Source organism: Octodon degus, unplaced genomic scaffold, assembly GCF_000260255.1.
Source record: "Octodon degus isolate 3935 unplaced genomic scaffold, OctDeg1.0 scaffold00002, whole genome shotgun sequence".
In the NCBI taxonomy this organism is placed as follows: domain Eukaryota; kingdom Metazoa; phylum Chordata; class Mammalia; order Rodentia; family Octodontidae; genus Octodon; species Octodon degus.
The window spans coordinates 5471109-5489197 of NW_004524578.1; the positions used below are offsets into that span (position 1 = coordinate 5471109).

An 18089-nucleotide genomic window follows, 5' to 3' on the forward strand; every position below is an offset into this window, starting at 1 on the left:
GGGGGGCGGCGGGGGGGACACCTGGATGAGACTCAGCATTCAACACAGAAGGCTTGACCTTAATGAGGCGCAGCTAGTTCATCCACGGCACCCGAACAGAAGGCACAGCTTGTGCGCAGATGCAGATGGACTGCTGGGCCTCCTGGTGAGATGAGGTAAATCTCCTGTGACTGAAACTCGTTTCTCAGTGGGCAAGTAGGGGACCAGCTATGAAGAGGAAATAGTCACCAAGCTGTGAACAGAGGAGTTAAAACAGAGATATCCTAAGCAGGCAACTCCGACATAACAGAGAACTGAGGCTACATTTCTGGGCAGTTCTGACATATCCAAAGTTTGTGGTCAGAGTGGAACAAACAGAAATTTCAGCATTAGACTGAAATGTATATGTTGCCCTAGTCATGAGACACACTAATGGTGGGGTAGGAAAAGGCTTTTAAAGAAATGGTATTAAAGAAATGGGGACAACTATGCCAGTGATATAGCTCAGCAGACTAAGCGCCTGCTTAGGCAAGCTCAGGGACCGGGTTTGATTCCCAGTACTGCACGCTGCACCAGCCCCACCCACGGGCTCGCTGAGCCAATAGCTGGCGGAGTCCAGGCATGGTGGCACACACCTGTAATCCAGTCCTGGGGAGACTCAAAACTGGATCACTATGAGTCTAAGCTGTGTAATGAGACACTACCAAATACATTTAAGAAAAAAAATATATGGGGACAACTAGCCATCTGTAAAACAACAAAGTTAGATCTTTATGTAAAATTAAATTCCGAAGCAGATCTAAGAGTGTGCTGGCACAGGCCTGTAATCCTAGCACTGTGGAGGCCAATGCAGGACTTTTGAGTTCTAGCCCATCTGCATTACATGGTGAGTCTCTGTTCAAGTGAACCAAATCAACTAAATCAAACCAAAACAAAACCCATGAGAACATGGGTGGATTTTTCTGTAGCCTTGGTATAGGGAGAAAATTTATAAATGTAACTCAAAATCCACACATAAGCAGTAAGATAAAATATGACTGCATAATAAAATTCTGCAAGACAGAAATACCATGCACAAAAAGTCCAAACACAAACTGGAGCAAAAAATACTCATAGTCCTTGTAATGTAGGGCTAATTCTGATATAAAAATCGAGAGGTAAAGACCAAAACTCAAATGGGAACAAGATAAAAGCAGATCCCACACACCTCCCCCCCAAATAAGAAAAAATGTTAAAAATCATTTGTAATAAAGACAAGTGAGCACTGAGATGCAATTTCTCAAGTCTGGTAAAAACACAGAACACAGGACACATTCAGTTGGTAAGGAGGCTGTGGGAATGCAGGCATTCTCCTACAGAGTTAGAGGAAGTGTCAACTGGTACATAGATCTGTCAGACTAACACCTGACAAAACTGCACATGAATCACTGAGCGACCCTGCCTCCAGGAAGCTCTGTTGGACACAGGCAAGTATGCGCCAGGCCAAGGCATGCCCGTAGTCACTGCTAACTCCACAGTGCTGCAGCCTGAGGGCTTATGTACAGTTAGAGAACCACAGTGCATCCACATCATGGAGCACTACACAGCCCTAAACAGCAATGATGAACGTTTCTACATCTGAGGAGTGATTTCAAGAGGTGCTGTCAAGCAAGAAAAGGCAAAACTGTTGATTCTTGCAAAGGACTGCACAGCAACTGAAGTTTGGCTGTCCATATGAAGTTGGTGTGAAAGACGGGAGATTGGAAATAGGGTTCCAGTGACATTTCTCAGCTCTCTTAGACGTATAGTAAAGCTCCAGCTACCAGTCATATATTGCCAAATAAATAACTGCAAACAACTACGATGGGCAAGAGTACCCCAAGCGGGATAAACAGAGGAACAGGAGTGTCTGACAGTGTTAGCAATGAGCAACAACCACAGAAGAGGGCTGGGAACAAAAAACTGCAGGAAAACATGATCTTGACCAGAGAATTTAAGGCCAAAGGCAAATAACAAAACAGCAGCATCAATGCTCTAGTCCTTAACACAGGTATGGGTTGGCAATTCTGAAACTGCATCCTAGCACCACAACTGAGAAGAAACCTGCTAGTGACAGCTGGGTTTCCTACCACAAGAGAAAGACGCTGAAACGAAGGAAAGGCAAGACCAACTCTGGAGAACTGGAGTCTAAAGAAAAACCTGCAGAATGTGGATGCGTCTCAGCAGTGACATGTCCTGTGCTATCTGCAGAGAGCCCACTTGCAGCAACACCCTAGTCGCAATCACCCTGATCTTAGTTTCAAAATACCGTTCACCAATAAAATGAAGCAGGAATCGAAGAAATGGTTGGGCCAGTAGGGGAAGAGGGAAAATAAAAGATGAATGTGGGAATGCTGTGGTGTCAGTGAGGACATACCAAAGGGGACAAAAACAGAGACCCAAAGATCATTGAGTCTGCCAGATAGGTTTTCTAATGGCCAAAGCTAGAGTAGAATGATAACATGTGTTATCATCTGCGGAGTAAAATACTCACGCAGCCATAAAAATGTAAGCACACAAATATAGAAGACAGTGGTCCTCACTGCAGAATCCTGACTAATAGACGTAGAAGGAACCAGGCCAGTAACGGTGTTTGCAGACAAGACGCCAAATGTAGTGAGTCAAAGGGAGAGGGTCAGTCTCAAAGAGCCTCTGAGGCATCTCCAAGTTACAAAGGGCAAGACAGTCCTGCTGTGGAGAAACGTGGTAGAAACAGTCAGGATCCGCGCAGCAAGGCCTCTGGACCTCACAGCTGCGCGCTGCACTAGGAGTGTATCACTGCAGTGGTGCTCCTGCTCGACGCACAGCCTGACTCCAATCAGCAGAAACAGACAAATCCACAACCAAATGCCGCTCGTGAGCCACAGGGCAGGAGGACAGGAGTGGGCCGCAGCCCTCCGGCTGGCACAGGGCTCCACCTGGAGATCGTTTTCAAGGCTGGTGCCAGTCAGACACACAATCAGCTTAAAAACAAGATAAAGCCTGGAGCAAGGCACCCATGGGAGCTGACTAGGAACTTGAAGTGAATTGATTTTAAGTAGCTGCAGCTGTGATTAGAGTATTTTTAGCCATAAGACTCAGCCAGCTTTCAAAACCCGCTAATAAGAGCTCCACTGTAGCCAGCAATGTGAAGCCAGCACAAAAATTCAGCTTTTAACAATCTGACACCAAGAATCTGCTTAGTTAGGAGCTGGTTTAAAGGCCAATGAGAGGAACAGAACATTTCCCACTGCAAGGTTAAATAATATTTTTCATTTTCTAGCTGAATTATGATCAAGAAAGACGATCACTAGATAAGGACCTACCAGCATCCTGGAACATATAACTAGCACTTCTGAAAGTCAAACGCAAAGTTAATGTCTTTGCTTTTATTGTAGCATTGTGTGTGTACTTTGGACAAATCTTTCATGCCCTCAACTTTGAAGAGAAATGGAAGCTATTGACAGTACTAACAATATCCCTCCCTCCTTAGCACACCTTGAAGGTATTTCCTGAATAGTTACTGGAGCCTGAACGGACCCAACAGAGCCACACCAGTAAGCAAAGAGTGGCCAGGCTGACCACACTGGGGCCTGGCCGGCCGGGTTGTCTGGCTGGCTCCTACATGCTCCAGGGCTGCCGATGCTCACAGGGTGAGACAGGTAGGGCCCCTGGACACTTCCCTGCCCATGTCTAAGGAAACAGGACCTACAGGTTCAAGAAGGCCCCGTGAAGGCAGCAGGGTGGCAGAGAGTTTCTGGGGGAGGGGCTGGCTGGTGGCAAAGCCAGCACCTTCCTGTTCCCCCAGGCAAACATGACACAGTTTGGAGCGTGGTAAGAGCCAGTCCATCTTTACTACAGCGAGTGCAGGAGACAGTTCACAGCGACCTCTAGCATTGTCTTAACCATTTGATGGAAAGTTCACTATAATATTTATTATATAATGAAGAAAAACAACACATTCAGGGAAAAATTGAGATTAACTTATTTTTCTTAAAAGGTTCATCTCAATGATGGCAACAAAGTCCAGCTTGTGCCGCCAAACGGTTTTACATGATCAAACCGTGTACAGCTTCTTGTGTGAACTGTTGACTACAAACATTTACCAAATACATAAATCTCTTTTAAAAAAGCCATTTTAAATATAGCAAAGCAGTGTCTTCTTGCACAGCAAAGTGAAGGAAGTTTCTACAGAGAAATAAAAGTTTTACATTTGTAAAATCATTTTCACATTCCAATCATCTAGCTTTTTATGATCCAATGCCAGGAGTTCTCAGGTTCCTTATTTACTATGTATTTCTTGTGCGCATGATGGTTGATACAGAAATTATGTTAATGTATTATCCGTTGTCCTTGGCTAAAAGGAAATGGTAAAACATGAATTGTTCCTATAGAACAAATCCCTGATTTAGTCTATAACACAATGGACATAATTAGGGCTCAAAAGATGGAGTTTCGATTGGGACCATCTGTGTACACACAATGGTGACTTTCACTCTCAGTGCAGTACCAGTTAGAGTATTGAAGGAAGTACAGCTGTTGGGAACTTCCTGTAACCAGTGCAATGGAAGCTTTTTTTGTTTTTGTTTTTTAGTAATAAAATACTTCATCTGAAGGGATAAAATTTTCCTGCAGTGGTGTCTTATACAAAACACGTAAGTCGAAAAGGGTAAGAAAAGTTGGTTTGAAAGCAACGCCATTAGTGTCTTCCCCACTCTAGGCTGGCTTTCGCCAGGAGACGTGGCTGTGGTGTGGATGCGGATGCGGATGTGTCTGCACATGAGGGGAGAGGGGTGTCTGCGGAGTCCATATGCTCCACATCACACTAGGCGTATGGAAAAGGTTAACAGTCAAATATTCAGCTCCTGAAAATGGAATACATTGATCCTTGGTCAGTGTAATTTAAATACAAACTCCGAGCCTTGTGTAATATTGTTTTAGAAAACAGTAGTTGTACTGATTATAAACCTGCATAGAAAGAAAGACTATTGAGATACAGTCAGAAAAGCCATCTCATAAGGCACACAAGAAAATAGACAGTAAATGTGAATGTGTTAACTCCTATGCCAATATACAGCAGAAGTTCATGAACATGCATAAATAATAACAAAAGGCTCACTTAACACTTTCAAAGCTATAAATGGTTTACAAAGTGGTAAGGATTATTCTGGAAATTCAGTGTTGGGGACAGTCTTAGTTTTGACTAGGTTGGACCTTATCCAGTAAATTAAGTATACTTTAAAAGAAAAACCAATCCTTTTTGGCTGAGAGCCAAATGTTCATGCTGAAGAGAGGAGACAGCTTATCACCCCCTACACCGCTTTCTGGCTTCTCCCAAAAGTTCTGAGCCACTGAGACACCAACTTGCGCTCCTCAGCCTGCGTGTGCGCCACAGGCTTCTCCTGTACCCAATACCTATGTGTCAGTCAGGAAATCTGGCTGATGATTTGTCACAAAGAGCAGAGGAGGAAAATGTCAACAGAAAGTAATTTAGGGGAAAAAAACAAAATGTAAGTAAAAATTGTAGGTAGCTGCTCACCCATTTTAAAATATAAAATAGCAGCAATTTTTAAACCCTTCTTTTGAGTTTCTCATGGAAAGGAATAATTAAAAATCTATGATAAAAGATATACAGGACTTTGAATTTTGCATGGCACAAGCCCAGTAAACTGATGAACCTGCTGTCATCAGTGAGCTGTCTTCCTGTAAGAATAAGACCTTGCTGAAAGTCCCAACTCAGGGTGGCACTCATTTTCACTAGGAGGGCAAGTGTCACGGTGAGGACTGCTCCATCAGAGAATTTCTCCCCACACCACAGTGTCCTTTTATTGCACAGAACAATCCACCATGTAATATACTTTGTAACTAGCTGCAATATTCCATTTTTAGAGGGTTAAGGAAAAAGGACCCCTTGCCTCATGAGTATTTTTTCCCTAATCATTTACCACTTATAAAACCTTTGTGCTCATCTACTATTTTGCCATTTTCTCTAATAGTAATTAAATTAGGTCATATTTTCTACTATATTTTTCCTCACAAAAGGCAAGTTTTAAATAATGCCTTATAAAATCTGTTACAACACATTTTATATTTATGCAGGATGAACTTAACACCATTTTTTTTGCCACTCTGCTATTTATGTACACATATAAAATATATGATGTTCACCCCATACAGCACAAAGATTACAATGTAACATCACACATTCACCACCAGTGAGGGGAGAAACCCCTTTATACAATCCTTTGAAAAAACTGGGCTAATAATTAAAATCCAAAGTACAGTATATTTAACAAAATAGTAAATATTAAACAGTGAATACTCTACTTAATAAGGACTTCGTCTTTTCCCCCCAAATTGGTGGCAATCCACAAAAATATACTTTTTAATCTGGTGACCATACAATACATAGGTACTTACATCAAAGGTGATAATATATTTAAGATGCTATATACACAAAGAGTTTGGCTCAAACTTTTAATTTACATATAGAATAATAAGTGTTCATGGCTTTTTTTTTCCAAGGTTCTGCTTGCAAGATATTTTTGTTTGCTTTTTTCCCCTCTTAAAATAAAACTAAAAAGTTAAAACAAGATAAAGCTATTCTCTAAAAAAAAAGTTACAACGTATAGCTTTGGCTTATATAAATAATTCATAGCAGAATGTGTTCAAAAGTAGTGAATATAATTTTATATATAGTCATCAATTCATAAGGGTGTTTTCTTTCATATAAAATATACATGAGCTAAAATTGGTTTCTTTAAGATACGAATGTAAAAAGAAACTTGACATATTCCAATTACAACTTAATACATTAATTTTATTTTGTTAATGCTCTATATTTCTAGGCTAGTATTTTGTGAATATCTCATGCTTGTTTTCTATTCTCCTTTTTTATTAGCTAAAGATCACTTCTTTGACCCAATAAATTTTTGCACGTGCAAAACAGTTATGTGTGGGGCTTTTTTTTGTTTTGTTAATATCAACAGCCCTTTCCCATGCACCCTTTTGCAATAGAGACCCATGCCAGGTTGGGTATTAATATAAACGACATTTTATATACAGTATTGCTTTCTTGATTCCTGCTTTTCTACTGCTCTGTTCTACAAAGCATTTTTCGGAAGTCACTACAGTCACCGCACAGTTAAATAAAACATGTAGGGGGCCCTCTAGGTTTCTGCAAGCTAGTGTGGGAGAATTATATTCGGGTACACATTTCTCTGCAAAAAATGGTTATCTTATGAAACAAGTAGTCCAAGGAAGTGCCAGACTAGTCTGTGCCTACAGGGTGCTTTGTATGCCATGGGACACACATCTGCAGACCTACCAAGAGTCTGCAGGTAAGTGCCTGATTCGGTATATGCAACACACACCCACACATACACACACTCACACCACATACATATATACGTAAAGGAATATATATGTATGTATGTACATATAAATATATTTAACTCATGACCTTATTTGCCAATGTAGATATGTAGGGCAGTTCACTGCAGTAACACAAAGTACAAACATGAGTTGGAAACCTTAGGTCACCCATGCGTCCATCCTCATGCGCTTTACAGAAGGACTCTCTCTGTCCTCAGTGTTTGGGGGTCGGCCAAGCACAACTGGCGAGTGGAAGTCCCCCCGTGGATCCTCACGGTCACTCCCATCATAGGAGCTACTAGAGCTGCTCAGACTGTCCACAGGGGAGCGGCCCATTTCCTGCCGGGGCTGTGGTTGGGGTTGTGGTGGTTGTGACAGCGATGGCGGCTGCTGCTGCTGCTGCTGTTGCTGTTGCTGTTGTTGTTGTTGTTGTTGTTGTTGCTGCTGCTGCTGCTGCTGCTGCTGGAAGCCAGAAGGGGTCATTCGATCCCGGGGAGGTGAAATTGGTTCTGATTTAATGTTGATGTTCTGGTTGGTGTTGATGGATAAATTTGAACCCTGAGATAACTGCCCTCCAGTGCTGAAGGAAAAATAAGAAAGGTAAGATGTTTTGTGGGTGCATCTGTCCTCACCACATAATGATCCTGTAGACATTGCCTGCTGGAAAGAGCCAAGTTGGAAATCCTAGAATTCCTCAAGACTGATTTGGGCATCTCCTTCAGTATGGCACACAAAAAATGACATTTCCCAGGAAGTAACAAAACGGTATGGCTGAGTTACTGCGTTCTGTCCTTCAAATGCCTGCAATCACAGTACTTTTGCATCTCAACTTTGCAAAAACAGTTCTATGGCTGATGCTGTGCTGTGCACAGCTGAATGCCATGCCAGGAATGACACGGAAACCTGCAATCTCTTCACTGCCTCTTCCTCCTTGGTATCTTCTCTGCTCTGGCCTAGTGACAGGCACAACAGCAGCTATTCTTCCAGCAACTGTGTCAAGCTCTTTCCATTTGCTTTCCTGTTTTGTTTTTTGAAATGGGCTCTTACTGGCCCTAAGCTCCTGGGCCTACAGCGGTACACTACTGTGTCCAGCTTCCAGGTCTGATTTCAGTGTTTTCATTTAGGATGATTAGGATAAGCCCAACAGCCAAAATCTGTGTAGTGAAGTTTGCCCAAGATATTGTGCTTTTCTTCCCATGACACACCTCTTAAGGTCACAGATTACAACATGTATGTGGGGTTCTTTCAAAATGCAGGGGAATGGATTTCCCTGCTAGAAAGCTGGTGGTCCCTACTACACTGAGCAAAGCTGAGGCAGTCAGCAAGGTCTACTATACTGATAGCTCTTCTCCACCTGATCCATGGCCTACTGTCAGGCTGGCTCTACAAAGGCCTGATCTTCTTCCTCCATGCTTGGAGAGCCTGCTAATCCTCTTCATTTACATCTTCGTACCCTGCCCATAAGCAATGCTCGCTCTGTGAATGAAGTATGGTGTGTGCACTGGACTGAGACAGACCATGTAAGTCTGATAAAGACTGATTCACACATGGGGTACCCATTCCCAGTTTCCTCCCATAGAAAGCTAGGGTAAAGCAAAAGGCATAGCTCATCTTTCTCTTCTGACAGTGCCTAAAACAAGGGGAATTCCTTCAAGGTGTCACCCTCAAGCAAGGAAGTTGGAAACAGGCGTCAGGAGACAGGGAGGAAGTGGGTGGCTTATCATCGGTTAGTAGGCAAAGGGTGGTATGTGGGGTGGCAGCCGTACCTTGGAACCCTCCTGGATACCAGCTGAGTTGCTCCACCTCAGTCTGTCTGAAAAGGAAACCCTTGTTCCCTGAACTCCTTCAAAGAATGCCTGGTTTACTTAGCATTCAAGCTCATATCTAAAACCATGTTAAAAGGCCGGGGAGATAGCTCAGTAGAGTAAGTGCTTGCCTGACAAGTGCAAGGGCCTGAGTTCAATCCCTGGTCCCGCCAAAAAAATAAAAAAATTAAGAAAAATAAGTAAATAAAATAGAACCATGTTAAGACAGTATTTTTTCATAACACTGTGAAATAAAAAAGAATTATTGCAACACTATTCACATGAGAGTTTACAACTGAGAGAAAACAAGAATGAACAGGCTAAGGGTAAAGGTTCAGGGAAAGTTTCCAGGTACTCACACGAGAGAGCTGAGGGCTGCTTGTCCAAGAGGGTGCTGCTGCCAGGCTGACACCTGCCCAAGAGACAGCATTCCTGGGGAGTTGAAGCCTTGCAAGGCCGACAGGTCGGCGCTGGTCAATGAGTAATCTGCAACGGCAGACAGGATTGCTGTGCGGGGCTACAGCCTATGCAACTATTATGGCTTTTAAATGCCACCACGGCTTTTAAATGCCACCACCACCATCTCACACCAAGAGAAGCCCTGGGGCTCACCCAGACCAAATCTGGCTCAGAAAGTCGTGATGAAGCTCAGGGACACGCACGTACTCAGCATCCCTTTGCATGGGGCAACAAGCCTAGTGATATAAGTACATCATTACACAGCTGCATTTAGGACTGTCCTTGCTCTCTGCATCCAAAATCATCTCAAGTTCATGGATAAACTTTCCAGGACAGAAGCGAATAATACATTTACATGAGGCATTAGTCACAATTACGCTAGTTATCAGCCACACAGAGATTTCAGTTCATCATTAGCACTTACTTTTCCATTTAGTTCTACAGAGGCGACAAAAACTCTTTTACCTTCTCATGTCTCAAGAGAGGAGTGAGAAGTTGTTGGCCTTCCTGGTAAATGAACAACCTTAGAAGAGCGATTGAGCAGAAGCGGCACACTGGTGCTGAGGTTTCTGTCAGAACGATGTTTGCACTGCTCATGCTCTTAAGACTCACATCCTCGGGAGGTGCCTATCCCTGCACCCCTCAGCCCGGGACTCTCGCCACCCTCCTTGGCAGACAGGAGGCCCTGAACTTGGGTGCTCCTCCAGTTTCATCTGCCTCCAGGGACCCCAGGTGTGACATGCCCACATCGATGCCTCTCCAAACATCTCACACTTGACATGGCCCAAACTGGACTCAGGCTGTCCTCTAAATCTGTTCCTCCTTAAACAGTCTGTACCTTGGTAAAGGGGCAGCAACAGTCCCCACCAGCCCTTGCCAAAACCTATGGGCGGGCCCAGGAGATAGCTCACTGGCTTACGTGCCTGCCCAGAAAGTACAATGTCTTCAGTTTGATCCCCAGTACCAAAATAGATATAAATGAACCCATCCATCCATCCATCCTATGGGTGCTTTCCTGCTGCTGCTTTCTCTCACTCCTCCACCACCCACCAAGTCTAGCCGTTCTGCCTACTATCTTGGCCTACACAGTCTTCACAGTCTCTGCTGCCACGACTCTGGTCCACGCCACTAGCAGCCACTACGTGGGCCACAACCTGACTCCTGGCTTCTTGGCATTCATGTTTACTCCTATGGACACTGCAATTAAATCTAACTTTTTAACACAACTAATATGATCGTGACAGTCTTTTACTTAAAAACATTTTACAACTTTCCAATGTTCTCATGACAATGTCCAAAATTTACAACATGGTCAATATACCCTATTTACCTCTCCATCTTTAACCCTAACTGCTCTGTCCTCCCCCTACTTCCTGCCCTGAGATCAGGTTCCTTGTCTGGCTTGCCTGAGTCCTGCACGCTTCCTTCATGCCTTACCATAAGGCAGGCCTGAAGGTAATAGCATCAGATCTTTCCTAAAGCTGCCTGTCCTGCGCCTTTCTGCTCCGACAGACCCTATGTTCTGATGCTGACTATGCACTTTTGTATTTCCAATGTCCAGTAAGCAACTACAGATTGTCTACAAATCTTGAAGCTGGGATTGATATTATAGCGGGGCCCTGAGGAAGTGTTTATAGAATTCATTCACATAGAACTGTTTTGCTTTTATTTCAAAAAAGTTGCCTATTTATTCACTCCTTTACCTGCTAATGTGTCTGACACTAAGTAAGTACAGAAAGGTAGATTATACACCAACAAAGACCAGAAGACAGAAAAAAAAATCAGATGACATGTAGGGTAAAAGACAATATGGCAAAGCTGAACAGGTGTTCTGAGAAAGAGCAAAGATACAGTCAGTCCAAGGGCGGGTGAGACTGAAGCTCAGGACGGATGGTTTCAAAGGGACCTGACTCTTAAATGTTTTGGCAATTCCTTGCACAGTATGTGACATTTTAAATATTTTAAGATACTATATAAATATAAATGTACAAAATTTTTAATAATTTAACAGCATTTATAAAAATATATATAGTGCAGGGACTGGGGAGATAGCTCAGTGGAGTAAGTGCTTGCTGCCTGGCAAGCACAAGGTCTTGAGCTCAATCCCTGGTACCACAAAAAAAAAAAAAAAAAAGTATAGTGCAATGTATAAGTACACTGAAAACCTATTGTGAAATGTTTAGTAACTGCAGTAAACTGCAGTCTAACCCTGACGTACAGATTTCATCTTCTACGAGCATCCAGCCTCTCTTCAACCTCAAGAGTACAAACTGGGGCTGAGGATGTAGCTCAGAGTACAGCACGTGCCTATCATGTGTGAGGCCTGAGTTCAATCTTCCATGCCACACACACAAAAAGAGTACAAAATAAAAATCACAACCTAGGACTTCCTCCTCTATGATGATCAATGTAAAACTTATTTCCTTTTCTAGAATAAACTTGAGAGAAAAGACGCAGCATGCCTAGTACTGTACCACTCATATAGCCAGTGACAATGTACTAAAACAGAATATTTACAAATGCTTAATCTCTGGTTAGTACCCAGACCTTAGGCTAGTATCCGCCAATAGATTTGGGCTTTTCACCATACTGATTACTGGAGAAGGAAGCTTTCTCTTTCAACAAAATGTCTTAAAGTTATTTTTGTTTTTGAAGAAGTATTACTTAGAACCTAAGTGGCAATTAAATGCATCAACTATTCTGTTCTCCCCAGGTTAGCGTCACACAGCAGTATGAAAGCAGAGTACCAAAGCATTTAGATTGAAGTCTAAAAACGAGATGATCTCCACCACAGTTTATATGTGCCAATCATTTGACTGCACTGTGTTCTTGGTATTTGGCAGGAATAATTTATACAGCCTTCTTTGACCTTTCTTTCTTTGAAGCAACAGGTGTTCAACTTAGCTGGGGGGAGCCACATGCGTATTCCTGCCTCTTCAGAACGGCAAATCCAAAGGAAACCTACTGCCCACCACAGGTTTCCCTATGTCTCTCTTGGCAAACAGCACCCTCCCCACCATTATAGTATTCTTTATCTTTCCTAACTGACCCCAAGTGAGGGTATTTTATGATGAAATATCTATGTAACCGTAAGTAAGTGAAAAGCCCCTCTCAGTGGACTAGCTGTGAGGAGAAATGCAAAGGTCCTTCTTCCACCCTCACCAACAAATGATGCAGACCAGACCAGTCTAGTGACAGGGAGGAAACCGCACCTTGCCTACCACAGTTCGGCATCTGCCTCCTCTCTCAAAGAACTCATAGCTTTTCTTTTTTTTTTAAAATTTATTTATTTATTTTTGTGTGTATGTGTGGCCAGCTCAGCCCACCAGGGGGCGGGCTGGCTGGCATGTGGTGCTGGGGGATTGAACTACAGTCCCTGTGCTTTGCTAAGCTTGTTCTAAGTAGGTGCTTTAGACCACTGAGCCATCTCACCAGCCCTGTACTCATAGCTTTTCAAAAGCAAGCCAAAAGCAGAAAGATAAAACATCTTATTTCAAAACCCTGAAAGACTGAACACTAAGTAATGAGAAACAGCAAAAAAATACAACCAAAACCAACCAAAGAACCCCACCTAAGCAACAGGCTAGTGTCTTTCTTGGCTGAATGCCCACCACATTTTGATAATACTTGTTGGGCAGTTATCTGCTTGTTGCTCTCTCAGAGATAAGTGAAAGTTCACATGGGAGAAATAACATTCAAATCATTTCATTATCAATGCATTTTCTGAAACTGTTTCAAGGCCAGCCTGTTTTCTCCAACATACCAAAATTTGTATGTAAGAAGCTGAAGACAGTTTATTTCAAAGAAAATCAGAAAAGCACATGTTGATCACAAAGCACAGAAAAATGTAACCAACCCAGAAAAAGAGAGACGGCTCACCAGTGTTGTAGGCAGTCGGCATCGCTGAGTACACGAGTCCCTGCGGAGGCAGACTTGGGGTTGTTACAGACACTACAGGGGTGGCAAGGGGCTGGGCAGCTTGAGAACTGCTAATCCTTTGGGTACTCTGTGAGACAGTAGAAAAAAGGAAAAGTGTCACCATGTGGTATTTATGTTCAGACTTAATATTTTAAAAATAACTTTTAATTTAATTGTGACACTTCACAGTTTTATGTGAATGTCATTACTTTCTGAAATAGTCATGAAAATCTTAAAAACACTAATGGGGCTCAGTAATTGACTTAAAGAGACCTATTTTTTATTAATTATTCATTGTCCATTTCTTTAATATAGTTTTTTAATGCCAGAAGCATAACCTTAAAATAAACTTACCATACGGGTGGTAACACTTTTATGTGTCAATGTAATGAGGAGTTAAAGCCATTAAAGACCACCAGGCTACCACGACAGCGAAGGGCATTTGTGTAAATACACGCTGTAAGTTCATGAGCACAGATCAGAAAAACACTTTTCTTTATAAGATTTTAATATTAACATGGTTTGAACTAAGCTTACATTCTGCTTGCCTTCCCTTCAACCCTATAGGCGCCTTATTTTTAACGACTGGCTCAGACTCTAGCCCTTTATTCTTCCCAGGCTCTGGGCAGAGGGCTTCTGAAGAACAGAAAGGCCTAAATGGAGCAATATTGAAGGCTTGCTGACTGGCTTCATCTACACAGCACCTTTTTCACACTGGGAATGAGTAAAAAGGCCAACTACTAATCAAGCTAGCTTAAAACAGTCATTTTCCTTTATGTGTAGGAGTATGGCAGAATAATTTCTCTGCATTCAAAGTAAGATTTTTCCAAAATCAAGGATCAGAGGAACAGAATAAACTCCATATTGCTAGTATGCAAGAAAGCCAAAGAAATTCAGCTTATGAATTTTTATAAAAGAAAAAGTGACTGCCTGTAACTGTACTTAGGGGTGTAAGTCTGACACAGAATTATTCAGGGCCCTTAGAAAATAATCAGAATGTGGGTAGTTTCCGCTGTCACTGTTTTCAGAAAGGCCTTTTGGTTAGATCTAAATACTTTTAGATACTTTCTAAGTACTTTTTTTTTAAAGTACTTTTAAAATACTTGGAATTTGATGAGAATACAGATCTATTTTCTTTTTAGTTCACATTTTTCTACAATATGCTACGGGATGTCAGAAAGACACGACATGCAGACGTACACCTAAGTTTCAAACCCAGATTTACCACTTCCTAGGCTCAGAGAAAGCTTGAACTCCTCTGACTAAGATTTTTCATGTACAGATGATAGAAATCTTTGTCCCACTTGTCTCACAATGCTTTGTGAAAATAAAATGAAATGATATGCTAAAAGCGATTAGGGAACTAAATGCTACAGAAATGTGAGGTAATATTCTCATTGTCCTAAGAAACCATGTAGACTCAATTTCTATTTAACTGATGATAAAAAGAGACACATATTTATCTCTTCTGATCCACAGGTATTAGCCATCATGAGGTACAGTTGCTCCATTCGAAGGCTTCTAAAGGGATCTCAGAGCCTGGTTCTCTTCAGAAAAAGCCCTGGTACAGGACCTACGAGCCTGTGCACCTGGCCTTCCCTACTCTGGATTGGAGCTACCCATGATTCCTTCTTCAGAGCACAAATCAATTTAAATTAACTCTGGTTCTGATAGATGTGTTTCTGACTCTGTTTGACTCTAACACATAAAGCTCTGCATTTTAAATTAACTTTTAAAATCTGAATTAACCTAAATCTTAAAGACTATGAGTGTGGCTGTTTAGTGTGTGTGTGTGTAGTGCAGGGGATCAAACTCAGAACCTTGTGCTTGCCAGGCAGGCGCTTATGCCACTGAGCTATATCCCCGACTCCATGTCTTTAAGCCACAGATATTTATTTTAATGATTTCTATTATAGAGTCTTCAGAAATTTATCTCTGATGTTCTGTAATTACAGGTATACTTTAAGAAAAGTGGAAAGTCAGTGTATGGTGACTGGAAGTACAGTACATTTTAGTCTCAGCGTAAAGTTAATACTCCTTAATGACTTCATGCGATAGGGATCTCCTTTGACTTAATTTTCTTTTTCATATTTTTTCTCTAGGTGAAAGAATACAGTGTGGCATGGTGTTGGTCTGGGTTCTCCGCAGGCTCCTCGTACTCCAGTATATAAGCCCTGCCCATCAAAGGCACAAATCTTAGGAGCACTGGGTCCTGTGAGTCAGTGCCTATAGAACCACTAGAGGGCAACATAGTTATAGGTAATTCCCATAAGCATTTAGGACTTCCTAAAGATAAGCAGATTTAATGTTAAATGAATTATTTTAGCTTCAACTATTAACTTCATTTGCTAATAATTATGATACAATTAAGTAAATCTTTCCAATACTACATTTACAGGTAACAAATGTATTTAAGTTAACCGATATAAAAACACATCTAAAACAGTGATCACAAAGCTACATAATCCTCTCCTATTTTAAGGACACAGCACAAAGACCCACAGTTGAAAAGAAAATAAACTGCTCAAAACACACTAGCATGCAGAAACATGTAAGAATAAAATATAAGTGAAACTGCTTCCTTTACCCCATGCTCTCATGCACTTAATCGTAACCCCATCCATACTAAAAGCTACTTTCAACATTTTATCCCCTTAAGTCATCTAATTAGCAACTGATGTTGAATGCACACCATCACTTCTGTGAAGTGTGGTTTATAGTTCCCAACGAAGAAATAGATCAGCTCCAAGTTATTTTCAGTCATGTTTATTTTCTAAAGGAAAAGCCAATAGAAAACATTTGTTTTGCAGAAAAAAATTAAGAGCTGCTTATAAGAACAGAATATCTTCTCATACAAAAGTAGATTTGAGAGTGTTCAATTACAGTTATGCCTCTTAGTAAACAGGGAACCCCCTTGTGGTTCAGACTGTCTCGCGCAGGATGAAATAATTCCAACTCTGAAAAAGGTGACCTCACCAGAAATGATGTAATCTTTTTGAAAGAAAGAGAAATAACACAAGACTGTGTTACAATCTGAGGAACTTTGATGGTGAAGTCATTTTCTAAAAATATTTTAATAATTTGGAAAGCTATATAAGGTATTGTGGATCTTTCCTTTTAAAACAATCTTTTAGTAAATATCCTGTGCCCATGGACAGCAATTATTTGTAAAGGCTGTATTCAAAGTGGATAGTATTTTTATACAGAAAAGGTATCTTTGTAACAAAAGAACACTGGTTAGGTAAAAAACATTTAACACAATTAGTACTTTCTACATCTTTTTCAACTTCCTTCAAGCAGAAACCCACACTCACCAACTCCAACTCCTCTTCCTCCGACTGCACTCAGCACATAAGAGGGATAAGAGAGTTACTAAGGCTGTTGGTACTTGCAACAAAATATTTCTTTAGAAAAATATAGTGTTAGAGCCCAAGTAGTTGTTTTGAGCTATAGAAACATGATAATGCATGCAAAAAATACAAATAGAAATTAACTTGTCTCTAAACTTGTGGCTGATTTTTCAATAGAAAATTCTTTTCATTTCTTTAGGTTCAGAATTTATTAAAGAATACCACCCTTCCCCAATCAGCTCCAACCCTGGCCTCTCCTACACAGAGTCACACTTGTCGAACATTTAGATCATCTCCTAATCTAAACAGTCTCTATTTGGAACCAGGAGAATATTCTGTACTTCCATTAGGCATCCCATCACTGCCCCACTTGGTCACACATGTCCATGTATCTCCCTGCTAGATTCTGCGCTCCCTGGTGGGCCCAGAACTGTGGTAAGCTTTACACTCTATAATGGCCAGAGTAGGGCTATGGAGCAGGAGCTCAAGCATCTGACCATAAATCAAACAGTTATCTATAGGGGTATTAGCAGTTAAGAGTTCACACATTAATAAAATCATTTTAGTGGCGAGAAACCATGAACACAAATACGTGTAAGATGAGGAGAAATGAATGGATATATGGGAAAGAAAAGGAATATACTTGCTTCTCTCGTTTTAAACATTTGTAAAATATGCTAGATACAATGTACTGGGTCAGGTTTTTTGTTTCATTTTGCTTGAGTAAGTCAAGTTTCTTTCTCAGCCTGGAGAAAGTGTCTTCCCTGATTCAGGAAGCCCTAAGCAGGTTCTTCTGCAAATGAGCAGGGTGTAAGGAAGGAAGCTGATGAAAAACAATCATGTGGCCCACCACTGCTACCTCACTGTGGCTGAATCAGCCTCGCTACTGTGTCACACATACATGAGCGCTACATAGCTCTGATTAGGAGACACACAATAGAACACTGCACTGTCAAACACCATGACTACACTTGTGTACAACAGTTTTCACTTTAACCTGAAGTGATCAGCCTGTAAATAGTTTATATGGAAAGTTTTCTTCTTTTTTTTTTGGTGGTACCAGGGATCAAACTCAGGACCTCGCACTTGCCAGGCAAGCACTTTTTCCACTGAGCATCTCCCCAGCCCTATATGGCAAGTTTTCTGAAAGGATTTCTTTCAGAAGGAAGGAAGGAAGGAAGGAAGGAAGGAAGGAAGGAAGGAAGGA

At 41.5% G+C, this 18089-nt stretch overlaps 1 protein-coding gene across 7 annotated transcripts in view; it reads right to left on the reverse strand.

The window, feature by feature from the left end:
* Window positions 1-6534: 6534 nt before the first annotated feature.
* The window catches only part of Mef2a (myocyte enhancer factor 2A), a 142150-nt gene continuing 130595 nt past the window's right edge, over window positions 6535-18089 (reverse strand). For 5 of the 7 annotated variants that reach the window (XM_023709954.1, XM_023709964.1, XM_023709943.1 and 2 more), the window contains 4 exons: window positions 16847-16870; window positions 13494-13620; window positions 9515-9641; window positions 6535-7930 (listed from right to left, as the gene is read on the reverse strand). In XM_023709954.1, the coding sequence (XP_023565722.1) occupies window positions 7510-7930; window positions 9515-9641; window positions 13494-13620; window positions 16847-16870 (699 nt within the window). In that variant the 3' untranslated portion in view covers window positions 6535-7509. The remainder of the gene's footprint in view (window positions 7931-9514; window positions 9642-13493; window positions 13621-16846; window positions 16871-18089) is intronic. The other 2 variants (XM_023709960.1, XM_023709962.1) reach the window with 1 other exon arrangement.